This window comes from Corvus brachyrhynchos, unplaced genomic scaffold (assembly GCF_000691975.1).
Source record: "Corvus brachyrhynchos isolate BGI_N302 unplaced genomic scaffold, ASM69197v1 scaffold60, whole genome shotgun sequence".
NCBI classification, from domain to species: domain Eukaryota; kingdom Metazoa; phylum Chordata; class Aves; order Passeriformes; family Corvidae; genus Corvus; species Corvus brachyrhynchos.
In genome coordinates, this window is record NW_008236767.1 from 1,912,056 (window position 1) to 1,926,645 (window position 14,590).

General features: G+C 40.8%; 1 protein-coding gene across 20 annotated transcripts in view; it reads left to right on the forward strand.

The window, feature by feature from the left end:
* Positions 1-14,590, forward strand: part of DTNA (dystrobrevin alpha) — a 193,059-nt gene that overhangs the window by 163,306 nt on the left and 15,163 nt on the right. For 17 of the 20 annotated variants that reach the window (XM_017727416.1, XM_017727423.1, XM_017727422.1 and 14 more), the window contains 4 exons: positions 2,026-2,123; positions 3,499-3,612; positions 6,870-6,966; positions 12,312-12,471. In XM_017727416.1, coding sequence (XP_017582905.1) covers positions 2,026-2,123; positions 3,499-3,612; positions 6,870-6,966; positions 12,312-12,471 — 469 coding nt within the window. Of the gene's footprint in view, positions 1-2,025; positions 2,124-3,498; positions 3,613-6,869; positions 6,967-8,242; positions 9,265-12,311; positions 12,472-14,590 lie in introns of those variants that run through there. The other 3 variants (XM_017727432.1, XM_017727433.1, XM_017727431.1) reach the window with 2 other exon arrangements.

Sequence of the window (14,590 nt, forward strand, 5' to 3'; positions counted from 1 at the left end):
AGCAGGATGACTGTAATGCCCCCCTGCATTAGCCCTGGCTCCCATTTTCATTTCAGAGCAATGATTATTCCGCTCTCTGTATCCAAAGATAGAAGGTGATGACAGGCTAAAACCTCACTAACTGCATTCAGGAACAAGAGAGAATGAAGCAGGAACCTAATCAAAGTATATAAAATCTTAAATGGTACATAAAAGGTTAGCATAGCTACTTTTTTTCGATCTCAGCCCATTTGGTAGAACAAGGGACCATGAATGACAGTTAAGTGAAAAGCAGCTGATCTGGAGTGCCCAGAAACATTTTCACACTGAGATTTACACTGTGGGGTCAATTGAAAGGGTGAAATTGGGTACCACACGTCGTGTAAAGATTCTGAGTCACGTTCACGCCAGGTGGAGATGAATCTGCTGCCCTGTGCAGACTCTGTCACGGAGATTTCACACTGCCTGCAGCTGCCTGGGAAGAGAGGGGTGCTCCTGTTCTGCCAGCCGAGTCCAAACATGTGACACGGTGTTTCAAATTTAAGGCAACCTGTAGATGATGGTCTTATTTCTGAATGACAGTAATTCTTTACGGAAACAAGATTTCCCATTAATAATGTCTCTGGTTAAAAATTGCTTGACATCAGTTCCATATAACATGTGTCCTTGATGTGGGGGGGAAAACAATATAAACAGAGCTGACTTGAAGGAAAATACTGAATTTCTCATTGCCATCCATCTGTGGTCTTTGAACAAAAGAGACAGAAGGAAAAGAGAAGGTTTCTATAGACAGAAATCTTTCCAAGCAAAAGAGTGACACCCAGGAGGGGCAGTGGAAATTTTTAAAGCTTTGCCAATGGTCATTCTGGTTTTTTAAGGAACTAAATATATTAATAACAGTGGGCATTCAGGATAAAGATCCTGATTCCTCCTGTATGAGTCATGACATCCACCAGCGTGTATCAGTTCTTCTTTATGCACTGTTCTGCTTCCCTTTGGTTGATGTGTTAATGGGAAAATGTATCCATGGCAGAAAAAATAGTATGTGGTTACAAGGGAGACATACTGTCCTTTCCCCATAGACAGTCCTAACCTTTGTTAGGTTTGCTAGGCTATTGAGATGTATCTTCAGCCTTTTTGAGGGTCCACCTCCTGGTGGAGGAGATGCCTGGCACCACATAAAATAGTGCTCCAGAGTTACACTACACGGGGCTTTTTGTGGTGAGAAACCCTCATATCACAGCAGTAACTCAGCAGAGTATTTTTAAATACCTGATTCTTTCAGGTTGGAGTTAAAAATAAATGGATATCTTTGGTAGTTGTGATACTTTTAAATGTCCTGCTCTGTGTTGTCATTGCTACAATACTGAAATACAGGAGTGTGAACAAGGAAAACAGTAATTGGTTATTGCTGATAGACATGCAAAAAGAGCATGGTCCAGTGAAGCTGTAGTGAGCACTGCCTAGTTTGGTAAGAGACAAATTCCCATCTCATTTTATTGGGGGAAAAAGAAGTTTTCCTGTGCCTGAAGGACTGGGGAAAGAGGTGTTCTGAAGTATCATGAGAGCATATAGGAAAACAGCCAGACTGATGAGTACTGCTTTCAAGCTGAAAGTAAAACCATCCTTTCAAGAGAGTGAAGCATCACTGCACTGGAAACACATCCCATTCTTTCTGGAGGCAGACACTGGTTTTTGCTTCAGTGTATTCCTCTTGTCTGTAGCATCAAAATCAAGAGCCACATTACAGCAACTGCCTGCAGCAGTGTCATTGCCTTTTACAATTGGTTCAGATGAAGCTGCATGAAAAAGCAGTGAATGACAGGATGCTAAACACTTGAGTCTTATTTACTCTAGCACTTACTCTGCTTTTACTAGCAATGGTTCCATACTGGTATGAGCACAAACATGAATGCTCTTTTTTTAGTGTAGGCAAGCTTGGTACTGCACTTTCTGTACACAGATTTCACAGAACAGATCTATGTTGAACTCATGGTGCATGCTGGCTATTCCTCTTTCAATGCAGCCTTCTCTGTTTTACAACAGCAGCCGAGTCAGCAGAGAGGGGCATCAGATATCTCCTTCACCATCGATGCAAACAAGCAACAGAGGCAGCTGATTGCAGAGCTTGAAAATAAAAACCGGTAAGCATCCACTAAGTACCTGGTTTTGTTCAGTCCCATATATTACATATGTGCTTGTTTCTTAGCATTTTTTACCACCTACACCTGTACAGTGTGCTTATACAGGCACAGACATCTCCCCCTACAAAAAAACCGTAGCATAGAAAGGTCCACACAATATGATAAAGGCTCTGAAATCCATAACCACCCCCTGTTTTAATAAGTGTACTGTCCAACGACATGATGTAATCATGGATACTTTACTGTTTGCAGCTGCTGTTTGTTAAGAGTTTAGAAAAAAAAGCCTGTCTTGTTTCAAGACCGGATTAACTTTCAGTTGGATTCTCAGTAGCACTATAACATGAAATGATAAAAGGATCAGTCACGCTTGTAATGTTATGCTCCCCTGCTTTTATTTGGGAAAAAGATGATTAAAGCTCTCCAGAACACAGTCTGCCTGGGAAAGGTTTGCAGGAAGATTAGCAGCCAGTTAGGCTGCTAATCAAATGAGACAGGAGGTACAGATGTGACCAAGACTGAGAGAGAGTGTCCAGGAGAAATAGGCCAGCCTGCCCCAAAAAGTAGTGATGCCCGTTTGTCAACAGCAGAGAACCTGGCCCTGGCTACCAGACTGCCTCATGCCATGAAATGTATGGCAGCAGAGCTCTGCTTTTAGTGCCGGACTGTAAAACAGAGGCCAGCCCAGACCAGATGGTTTCCTATTCCAAACTCTGCACTGCCTTCTGTCACCGTGTAATGAGCACCACCAGCTCCAGCCTCTATTTGCCTTTCATAGTTTGAGGCTGCCTCCTGACTGTCTGCTTCCAGCACATTGTGAAGAAGAAACAAAATTCACAAAGGTTTCAACCTTCTGCTGTGAAGCTTAGTATTAGCCTTTTGGCAGCACTCCAGGGCTGACAAGCCAGTTGTAAGGAGTCCTATTAAAGTGCTTCGCCGTGAGTTGTCAACTGCTCTCACATCTTTACTTACATTAGAAATACTTTTTTAAGTGCTAAATATTTCCTCTGATACTCAACAATGTCCGGAAAGGTTACTTTAATTTTTGTTAAGTTTGTGGTGTGCTGGAAATGTGCATGGTGAAGAATTAAAGCATAGTCAAGCATAGAGCTATTTTATGTCTACCTCTGTTTTTCGGGAGGGTCTTGAAATAAATTTCCCTTTATGGCAAAATCCTAAGAGTTTATTTAGAAAACATCCAGAGCCCTCTCGCATTGCTGAGGGCTTCTTTGGTTAGCTGCAACCCAGTCATTTTGTGTACATCTTTAATGATTAAAAGCTAAATACAGTCATACTTTTTCACCTCTTGCAATGTCCAGTGAACTGGTTTTGTGGAAAATTACTGACTTGTGGTCTTCTGCTTATTCTCATCCCCAAGAGAAATCCTACAGGAGATCCAGAGGCTGCGACTTGAACATGAGCAAGCATCTCAGCCCACACCAGAGAAGGCCCAACAAAATCCCACTCTCCTTGCAGAGCTCCGGCTCCTGAGGTAAGTCCACGGCAGTAAGACCTCTGGCCTTGACAGGGGCCACCCAGTCATTCTCAGTAAGAGAAGAAATAAGAGATAAGCCTGGCTTATGGTTTTGGAGACTCTTTAAAGTAAGTCAACCAATGTGTATCTTTAATCCATTTTTGGTGCAGCCTGTTGTCCTAGAAGTAATTAAGCTTATGCTTTAAACTGCATGCATGAGGAATCTCACATATTACTCCTCTACATTAAGTTAAGCATGTGCATTAGTGTTTGCAGAGTTAGGCCCTTAGGTCATTTGGAATAGGTCCCCACAGCCTGGTCCAATTGCCATTAATTAGATGGGAAAAAATGTTCAGAACAAATGCCTTCACGAAGATTTCTCATTTATGCTAAAGAAAATACGTAACTACGTGAAAATACAGCCAGAATTAGATGTTCCCCCATGTGTTGAGCTCTAAGGAGAGGTCAGTTCTCTTCATGGTGCAAAACCAGGTTGCAGAATGATCCTCCTTGTCACGTGGGGGTGAGGAGTAATGTCATCTGCAGCTGCTGAAGATTTAGAGGATCCTTCCTCCAGTTATCCCACAAAGCTAAGAACTTTAATATGGATGTGTGTGCATGTTAGTTACAATACTGTACCTGGATTTACTAATTTCCATGTATATCACATTGAAGTACAGTTGTCATTGGCCCAGATCCATAGGCTCCCTGAAAGTCCTGAAGTTAATGTTGTAAGAGCCAGACAGAGAATCCAGTAAGAACTATTCAAAATGCTCTATGTAAATAGAGAATAGAGTGTAAGCACTTTCTTCCCAGTGAAATAATGCTAGATTGCTCTGCCCCTGACTGAAGAACATTTTTTGCCACTTAGCCACTCCTCACACAACTAATATTTTAGTGGTCTGATTCGTAGCCGAAGGAAATTACTGTAAGAAATTGTGCTAAAATTTTTTCCTTAAAAATACTTGATAGTTTTATTATGGAGTTTTCCACACTAAAATATTTTTCTGATTAACAAATGTTTACTTCTGCTTTCCAATCTAAATACAAATTAGCCTTTTCATTTCTATGAGTGATTTTAGTATGTAATTACTTCTAGAGATCTACAGGCAAGTGACATTCTGAGACATATAAAACTGACCGTCATGAAAACATGTACACTCTATAAAATATACCAATAATGTAGCTCTTGTCCATCAAACCTAAAGTCTATTTTCAGCTAGGAAATCAGCTTTCTATGTAGTTGACTAATAAAATTCATTATACTTAAAAAAAAAAAAAAGGAATGATTGTGCAGTGTTAGCAGGCCGACTACTTAACTTTTCCCTCTTTTCAATTTTGATACACATATTAAAGTATAATACCCTTACTTTGATGTCTTGACATGCGATGTCCTTAGGGCAGTGATGCTGAATTCTTCAACTGTATCTTTCCTGATTTAATATGCACTGTGAGAATCAGAAAATAACTTTTAATCTGTGGGTCTGAACTGCTTTGCATTCCTTCTGAAATGTTCACCATTTGAAAGGCGAAAGTCTGACTTTGGATTTACTGGGGAATTTTGACACCACCTCAAATTCCTAGATACTTAAGATGGCACAAGGCTGTTCTTATGTGTAAAACAGCAGGACTCAGGATAGCAGCCCTGATTTATGTCTGTTACCCTGCCGATTTTTCAGGCTTAAAGTCCTTAAGGCCGTAGAGCAATTTAGTTCACATTGTATTAAGAAATGCTGGAATCTGTAAATCATGTTATGGGTACCTGTCCCAGCATCTTTCACATCTACTTTCACAACTGCTGTAGTGTGGCACTCGCTGAAATGAAGTCCTGAACATGGCATTCCTTCACATTACCAGTATTGTCTTGGAGACAGGCTGGAAAACCCTTTACTTCCAAGAAATTGCTCCTGAGTACAGCAGGAAAAAAACATCAGAGGAGTAGTCTGTACAGTGCACACTACTCAGATCCTGTCTCCCTGTGGAATGAATCTAAAACCCAGCAGAGCTCTGTACCTGCCACTTTGAATTACACAGACCTTATTTTTGTTAGCAGTTTCTTAAACTCCATTGCCTTTGTGCAGTTCATAGCATTTCCAACCATTACACGTGTGTGGAAAAAAAAAAGCCAACACAGGCATTTTGTAGCAGGAAATAGATCAATCCTTCAGAAGACTAAATGCAACATGGCAGTGTTACTATATGATCCTATTATATAGGTGAGAGATAGCGCACATGAGCAGTCCTGTAGAAATCTACAACATTGACTGTATCTGTAGTCGCTCACTTACAGTGAAGGCTTGAAATCAGGGTTTCATATTGCCCTAAATACAGGAAATGTACTTAAGTCTTGTTGGTTCCAGTGCTTTTCCATTTGGGATTAAATTGTCATATCTTGTAGGTAGTACAAGGCTAACAACACAGTGTTTATATGTTATTTGCAATGCAGTAGTGTATAAAATATACCTAGTATGTATATTTTTCAATAGTAATGTTAATTAAATCATAACTTCCAGGAAGCAACAATTTTATTTTGTTTTTAGGTGGGGACCTCACCCGGTTTAGTGATTGAACGTGTGCAAACACTGATCCCCCATCCTGTGCAGTGGAGCTGTGAATCAAAGCAGAATCAAAGCTGTTCAGATTTATGGGGGCACAGAGAGACTGTCACACTTGCAGTGTCTCAGTATTCACACTGTCACACAACCAGCACTGGACTCCGAGTCCAAAGAGCTAATTTCAAGCAGTCATGTCTCTACTATGTGATAGTCTTCCTCTTGCTTTCAGAAAAAAAGTAGAAACAAAAGCAGATCACTGTGGGTTTTTGTCTGAATTTCTGAACTCTCTTAGCTTCTCTCATATCTCACTGTGTTCAATGCCCCTGCTGTAATTTCCTGTCCTTCAGGGCATGGCTTTAATTTCTTCTGACAGCTAGTGAGGTTATTGACAAGAGAGTTCCAAAGCTAAAATTGCCAGGCATTTCCACAAGGGAATATAGCACAAACTTGTTTGACCCTCATTTGTTCTTTGAAGAAGGGTCTGTATCAGTGTCTGTCTTTTCCCTAATCACTCTTCAGTCCCACGACGATTCCCAGTATGAGGGAACTCCCCAGCCTTCACATAGCCACTTTCCTAAGCACTGTGCTGAATTCATAGTGTGTTTGCTTTCCTGTGGTCTGTAGGCATGTATCCCATAGTAGGGCTGGGAAAATGATGCAGTTAAAAGCTGCTCTGATACTGTGAGGAGCAGGCTCTGATCAGATCTGCTTGTTTCTCAGACAGCGGAAGGATGAGCTGGAACAGAGGATGTCTGCTCTCCAGGAAAGCCGAAGGGAGCTTATGGTTCAGTTAGAAGGCCTCATGAAGCTGCTGAAGGTAAGGAGCTGCACCTGGTACTGCCAAGGAAAACAGAGTGAAGCAAGAGAGGAGAAGAGAGAGAGCAGATGTAACCACAGAATACTGCAGAACCTGACTGTTTCTACCTACAAAATTTGGCTTTGCTTCTCTCCCTCTTTATTTTTCGCCTTGGGCTTTCAATTCAGGGGTTTCAGATGATGCTCAGATGATGATGTTCCTGTAGCAGCGCTGCATCATCATTGTCACCTACTGCTAAGTGGAGTAAGAATAAGAAAAGAAACTGACATGTAAAACAAGTTAACTGTTGGCTGTCAGAAAATAAACCTCAGCACTGTACGCTATTGCTCACTGCAGCTGACAGTATAGAATCACTTGGCTATTCCTTTAACTTTGCCCTTAAGTTAAAGTTCCTTGAACTTATTCAGTAGTTGGTTCTGTCAGATGAGTCGTTTGACAACCACATGTACCTCTCTCACCTAAACAACACTTGTTTCACAAGTACAGAAGCAGGCCCTTGTTAAACAGATGAAACATGTCTCAACAAAGGATCTCAGTTAAAAATGAAGATATCAAAAAGCATGTGCATTTTTAAAGGCAGACTGGGGTAAGAGGGAAAATGTGTTTTTATTTGCAGCCCTATTTTACCTGATGTGCTTCAGGACAGATGATGCCCGAAATTCACATTGGAAGAAAATGCCCTGAATAGCATAGGAGTCTATTTTGTTGTTGTCTATGGCAGATAAAATGAGTTCATGGAAATTCCGTGCAACTTGGGTCAAATATTGTTCAGATAACAGCAGAAGGAATTTCACTGAAATCCATTTAGATGCAACATGCACCCATTTAGATCCATTTGCATCAAACCATGAGTTTGAGCACCTTATGTCATTTGCCCCTCCTCAGACACAAGCTTCTGCAGCCACAATGCACGAATCAGTGGCACCTCAGCAGAAGAGCCCACTGAACAGCCAGCAGATTTTTGGGAGCTGGAAGTAGGCGGGGTACTTTTTGTTCTACCCATGAAATGCTGCAGTGCCACAACTATCAGTGAGGTCTGCCTGCTGTCAGTCACTGCCTGGACAAAGAAGATCTGGGGTAGGAAACAACAGCAGCTTTCTGAACGCTTTGCCCTGTTCCGGTGTTTCAGAGTGTGCAGAGGTGGTACCTTAACCTGGTCTCATATTGTCAACTATCTTGACTGTACTTTTAACACTGTACTCCAAATTTGGCTTTGTTTTTTGTTCTTCACTTACATCCTGGCTTATCTCATGTGCTGATCCTCTTTTTTCTTTAGGAAGAAGAGTTGAAACAGGTAGCAAGTTACCTCCACTTTGGAGGCCTGACTAACTCCTAAATGTGATTGTGTTCCTGTGATTTGTTTTACTTCCTTTGCTTGAGAAGTGTGTGTGTGTTCTTTTGACCAAAATTAATATTTTGCAGTTATTTCCCACATTAGTGTCTTGGAACAATTTTCACAATGAAACATCGTAGCACTCTAGAAAGTGAGTCATGGCTACAAGGAATCTTGATCTTTTACTTACACCTCTAAATTAAAACATGTAAGGTGTAGAAAGCACCCCTCAACTGTAGTGAAACCAACCTAGAATATGAATTAAATAGATAATATTTTGAAAATGTAATGAGAAATCTCATACTTTCAAGAAAAACATAACTGAGCTTAGATTAGACAAGGGCAGTAAGTTTGAAAGCCCATTTTATCCAGGAAGAGTCAGGGCATAGTGTGCACATCTTTACAATTGGCACTGATGCGAACAGGCCCATGAGTCTTCGGGAAAATAAATGTTTTCTGCAACCTGGATCAAAAAAAAGAAGTATTTACATTACTAATAGTAAATTGTAGAAGATTTAGTTGTTTTGGAGCTTTTGGGTATTGTAACAGATCTTGGAAATATATTAATTAGGTTTAAAAAAGAAAGTCACTTTCCAGATAGCAGTCTGATTTATGAGTTCAATAAAAGCATTTCATTTTTACAAAATGCACTTCCTCCTGCTTTCATCAGCAGAAGTGCAGTCACAAGTCTGGTGTGTTCTGTCTGCAGAACAGCATGCAGAGTTTGTAGGTAATGCTCACCTTCATAAAACTAACATTTGGCTAATTTTTGTAAGCATCAGTTCGTTGCACACAAAAAAATAAATCTGACCAAATATCACCTCCATGTAAGATCTGCTGGCAAAAGAGAAGCTTCCATTGTGACAGGAGTTACCTTATCATATAAAATGTTCACTGGACAGTGTAAGTGAAAGCACATTTTCAGGCTGTTACGAGGTATTTTTATGAGATTTTTTTTTTTTCCAAGAGTAATAGCCTCTCTGATACATTTTCAGGCTGTTATGAGGTATTTTTATGAGATTTTTTTTTTTTTTTCCAAGAGTAATAGCCTCTCTGAATACCAGGTGATGATGCTAAAGAATTACTCTCACCATTTCCATTTAATGATCCCCATTATGCTATGCCATTTCACGATCTGTTGAGAGAAACAGGCTTAAATTAATTTCTGGAGGAATTCAATTGGAATGAGCAGCCTTGCAATTCATCTAATGCTTATGAATTATCTATTTCTCCATTGTCCTTCCTTGAGAAAGGATAATGAGTTCTTCACATCCCTGTCGTTTGATGAGGCTGTGCGATTTCCCTATGTGTCATCCCAGTTCAGTCCCAGCAGAGGGAGCAATGGGCTAAAGCTCCCGTAAAGCCGGTTTTCATTTCAAGCATTTTATGCTAAGCATGCATGACTCTTGATAGTGGGAAAATTTTCCTGTCTAGCAAGCGTTGACTTAAAAGCTGTAGCAATTCGACTAGGGATGGTGAATTAAATAAAATACCTGAAAGTTTTCCTGAAAGGCATGAGAACACTGATAGCTGCAGCCAAGTACAACACAAAAGCTGAAGCCATCCAAATATCCACGGTGGCTGTGGTAGCTCCCCTTTCAACATGCCTTAGTCCTTAGCTGGTAGAGCTGTCAAGGTTTGGGAGCAGTTCAGTGCTTGTCTTCTCTGCTGACCTTACCAAGAAGTTAAGACTGGCTGTCATAGCGGATTTCAGACCATTAGGTCCAGCCTTTGAAAACCACAATTCTCCTGACAACAGCTAAGCAGGAATCCGATCCTAATACCACTTCATTCCCAGAAACCTGGGCTGAGGTGGATCTAGATGAGTAAAATATATTAAGTTTTCACCTCTCTGAAATCAGGCGTTCCCTAATGTCCTCCTATTTTAACTTGCTGTTCATCAGTTCTGTCTGATACTGCCCAAATAGTATAAAAAGTGAGGAGTTTTTTCCTGGACTCTGATTGCTTCATCTTCCTGTGCTTCCCAAACGTTTTGTGTTTATCATAAACACAAGCTCTCAGTCATAGCTGCAAAGCAGACAGAGGGTAAGCACTGGGTGTGCAGCAGCTTTCGCATTTCTCTTAAGGGAAAATTCCAGCGCTGAAGTACTGATGGGCACCTGTTATTTTTAGTAAATAAAATGCCTATTCTGAAGTTCATTCCTGAATGTGACTTGATTACAGGAAGCAAATTTTGTCTGTTTTTTTCCTCATCTTTCTCTGAAAGTTCCCACTGTTGTTGATGTTCACAGAACAGAGATCAGAGGCAAAGGAGAGCTAAGGAAAAAAGGTGGCAAGTGAAAAAGGGCACTTGTCTTTCAAAGAGCTGAGAACCAAAAATTCTTTTGCAAATGTGTTTCACTGAGGATGAAATGTGCTCCATCAGGGCATGAGAGAAGAAAGCTGTAGATCCTGGATGCCTTGCCTGATGTGCAGGGATCAAGGACCTTGGAGCATCTCCAGGTTGCTCTGGGCCCTTCCTCTGGAGGATTAAATATCTCCATTTCTTCTGGAGCTGGTATAGATGATTCTAGAAACAGGAGAGCATCTGGCCTTTATATATTTGACTTGCCTTTCATCCATCATTTAAATGTTCTAAGACCAGTCATTAAAGAAATTACAAGTATTAAATCTTCCATTCTTCCATCAGTAATGTGCTTATTTCTCATAAACCTAATTTGCCCTTGATGGCTTTCAGGTGATAATGTCTCTTAGAAAGGGGTGATAGGAGAAAAGAGCAAATAGTGTAGTATTCTGTTACATTATTTATGGTCCAGGCCAGGAATTTATAAAAATCTCAAGGGCAATGCTGCACTCATCCTGCAGTGGGCTGCTCTTGTCTTTTTTAGAACATATTTGCCAAACGATATCAGAGCTGCAGTGGCAACCAATACCAGAGTTAAAATAAATGCCATGGGAAGAGTTAAGAAATCCTCCTGTATTTTTAAAATAAAGCCAGGATAGGGGAAACACCAGCCCTGAGATCACTTTTGACTGAAAACAACCAGGAGCTTGGGTTGCAGTTCCCCTTTAAAAGCACTCAAGCCACCTCCATCCTTGGCATCTGCTGTACACTGGGTTTCAGTCAAAAGCCATGTGCAGTTTGGTGTGGGCTCCAGCATTTGTTTTTTCTTACATGGATACACATTCCCAGGATTTTGAAACAGTGGATGAGAAGAGCACTGTGTCTCTTGCTATCACTCACCTAGCTGTGTTAGTAAAAATTGCAGTTTTGTAAAGTCTGCTTGAATTTCTGCTAAGTGATCCTAACTGTGAGGTGCTAATAGCATGACATTTCTATGACTGGTGTGAAAACATTTTCACTTCCAGCAGCTGAACCCATAGCAGGAATTTATATTGCCCTATCCCCACAGTGTTTTGGGAGGGCCTGAGTATATCCTGTGGAGCAGATAATTTAATAGTGGCTTAAATAGTTCTCTAGCTCCAAATAAAAAGCAGAAATTTGTATTATTTATTGCAAGTGTCAGACTTTACGTCACTGAGAGGTTGCATGCACCATGAACTTGTCCTGCAGGGAGGCAGAGGGCAGGGCTGTGATCAGCTGTAGTGGCAGTGCTCTGCTGAAAGGGGCTGTGCCAGTCCCTTGCCCAGGCTGAAAGCTGTGCTGGTGCCAGCAGCTTTCCCCATCTCACAACCAGAATGGGTTACAGTTTGTCAGACATGCATGTGAACTGGGGGACTGAGAGAGGGGAGAGGGCAGAGAGGTCTGTAGTGTGGTCTTTATTAACATGGGGTTTTTTAATTCAGCTGCCTGACATTTTCCCATGCTTAAAGGAAGTCAGATCTTGACTCATATTTTCCTACTTACTGTTTCTCTACACAGAAGCCTTGCTGTCAACTAACAACTGACTTTGGTTTATTTCTTTTAGCAAAATTAACATTACCCAACTGATCTACAAACAGCATGATGCCTTTAAGCTGAGGGATGGGTGACCAGGAGAGCAGGCAGGCTCTTGCAAAGCCCCTGTTTAACCCCTTGATTGTTTTGCAGACGCAGGGGGCAGGCTCCCCACGTTCCTCACCCAGCCACACCATCAGCCGGCCTATTCCGATGCCCATCAGGTCTGCCTCTGCCTGCTCCACCCCGACCCATGCACCTCAGGACTCTCTGACTGGGGTGGGAGGAGACGTGCAGGAAGCCTTTGCACAAAGTAAGTCTCATTAAGAGCTTGTCTGGAGACTGAATAATCATTATTTCTTGTGGTTACTGACTAAATGTGCTTGAGCTTCTCAGCTGCATGCAATGAAAGCAAGGCAAAACAAAAAATATCTGTGACAACTGCATTTTGCCATTGAAAATCAACTTTGTCAGCCATCAAACTTTGCTGTCAAAAGCAAGCAGGTAAGCACAAACCAGACAGTGATGCTAATTAATGGAGTTTGGAGTAAGAAGGAATTTTGATGCAAGATGATGAGAGCAGCTATCACTGCTCTGTTAACCAGAAAAATTGCTATTGACCTCAGCAGGCATTGTCAGTGTGTTTGGTTTTAAATAAAGACTTTGCTAGAAATAAATGATACAATCATAGAATTAGTTCAGGTGAAAAGGGCTTTTGTAAGTCAGTGTGTCCTTCTGCCCCAAGGAAGAGGGCTTCAAAGTGAGACCAGACCATTCAGGACCTTTACCAGCTGAATTCTGGATGGCTCCTGTCACTCATTTTCTCTGTTGCAGTGTTTCACCGTCCTTATTGTGTATATTTCTTGTCCTTCTGTCTGATTGGAACATCCCTTGATGCAACTTGTGACTGTTGTCCCTTGTCTTTTTGCTTTGGGCCTGGGAAGGTCTAACTGAGGTCCAGTTAGATTAGGCAGGAATCAAGTCTGAAAGTCTAGGTGAACCCTTTCTTTGCATTTCCAGAAAACTGCCATCCCCTTCCCACTCTTTTCAAGTAAGAATAAATTTTAAACTGTTTTGAATTTCTAAGGCCACAAATTAAACTATGATGTTGAATACCACAGAAAGTGAGTAGTCTGTGTTATCTAAATAAAGAAATATTCCTTATTTTTCTAATCTGCTCTCTCTAAAATATTTACATAATTGCAATTCTGTGATCTGAACAAGTCTTTTTCCCTCTTTCCCCAGTACAAATTAAACATAAGTTTAAATGTAAGCTCAGAAGTTCTTCTGCTACAGTGGAGGCATGCTTCTTCCCAGGAACCCCATTCAGCCCTCTCATGCACCCTTCCCCTTGATTTTCCTGTGAATTGTGTCTTTGTGTGTATTTTTGGACAAGATTGAATCTGTAATGCAATCAAGAACTTACTCCTAAAGTGCTGGTCAATTCAAGTATTGAACACAGGCATAATTCCTGGTCCCAACATAATGGGTTGCTGCTGATCTCATTTTCTGTGGCAAAAGAAACAGGCAATATGTTTTCCTTTTTTTCTGCTATGAAAAAAGATCGAGACAGGCAAAATATGGAGCCCTAGCTTCTGTGCTGTTATGGGACAGCTTCTTCTAGAGTTAAGGGTAAGATAAATAATGTAATGGCCACAGTAAAATATCCATAAACAACACTAAGTCTGCCTCAGGCAAATGCATTTTAAGTGTAGAAATGTGTTCTGTTCAAGATCAAAAGCAATGTAAGAAGTTATGTGATCACATTCTAAAACTGCTGCATTTGATAAATACCTAGGTTTGTGCTATTATTTACTGTAAGCTCTAGGTGGGAAGGTCAGACCCAAAGAACTTGAAGCCAGTATTCTGTCACATCTTGATATACTACTTTGTGAGGGGGGTTGGGCTGAGATTTTATGGCTCCATTCTCTGCTGCACCAACAGAGATCTGCCTGCATATGCATAATGCAGACAAGCCATGGTTAAATGATGTTTTCTCTTCATTGTTTCTGTTTCTCTTTCACAGCATTTGCAATAGTTCAGAGGCACAAAATTGGGGAAGACTTTAGAGAAGGAGTGGTTTTGTGTAAGAATTTACCTACTATAATTTACATTCCAGTAACTCTTTGCTAATGGATACATTAAAAAAAACCTCTTTAGGATGTGAGAAACTTTTTAAAATGTATTGGTTTGCATTCAGCCTGTTTTAAAAAACCTACAGTAGCCAATTCCTGTAAATAGTTCCATTTGGAAGACTGGTGATTCTGTGGAATATATTGATTATTCAGCTATTCAACAATAGTATCTATGTTTGGGATTTGGAGCAGTTAAGCACACGTTACCCAGAGACCCCTCCTAAGGAAGGAATATTTCATGCAGGTCACAAGAATCTCTCATGATTGATGGTTAAGGGAATATTGCCAGGTTCAGCA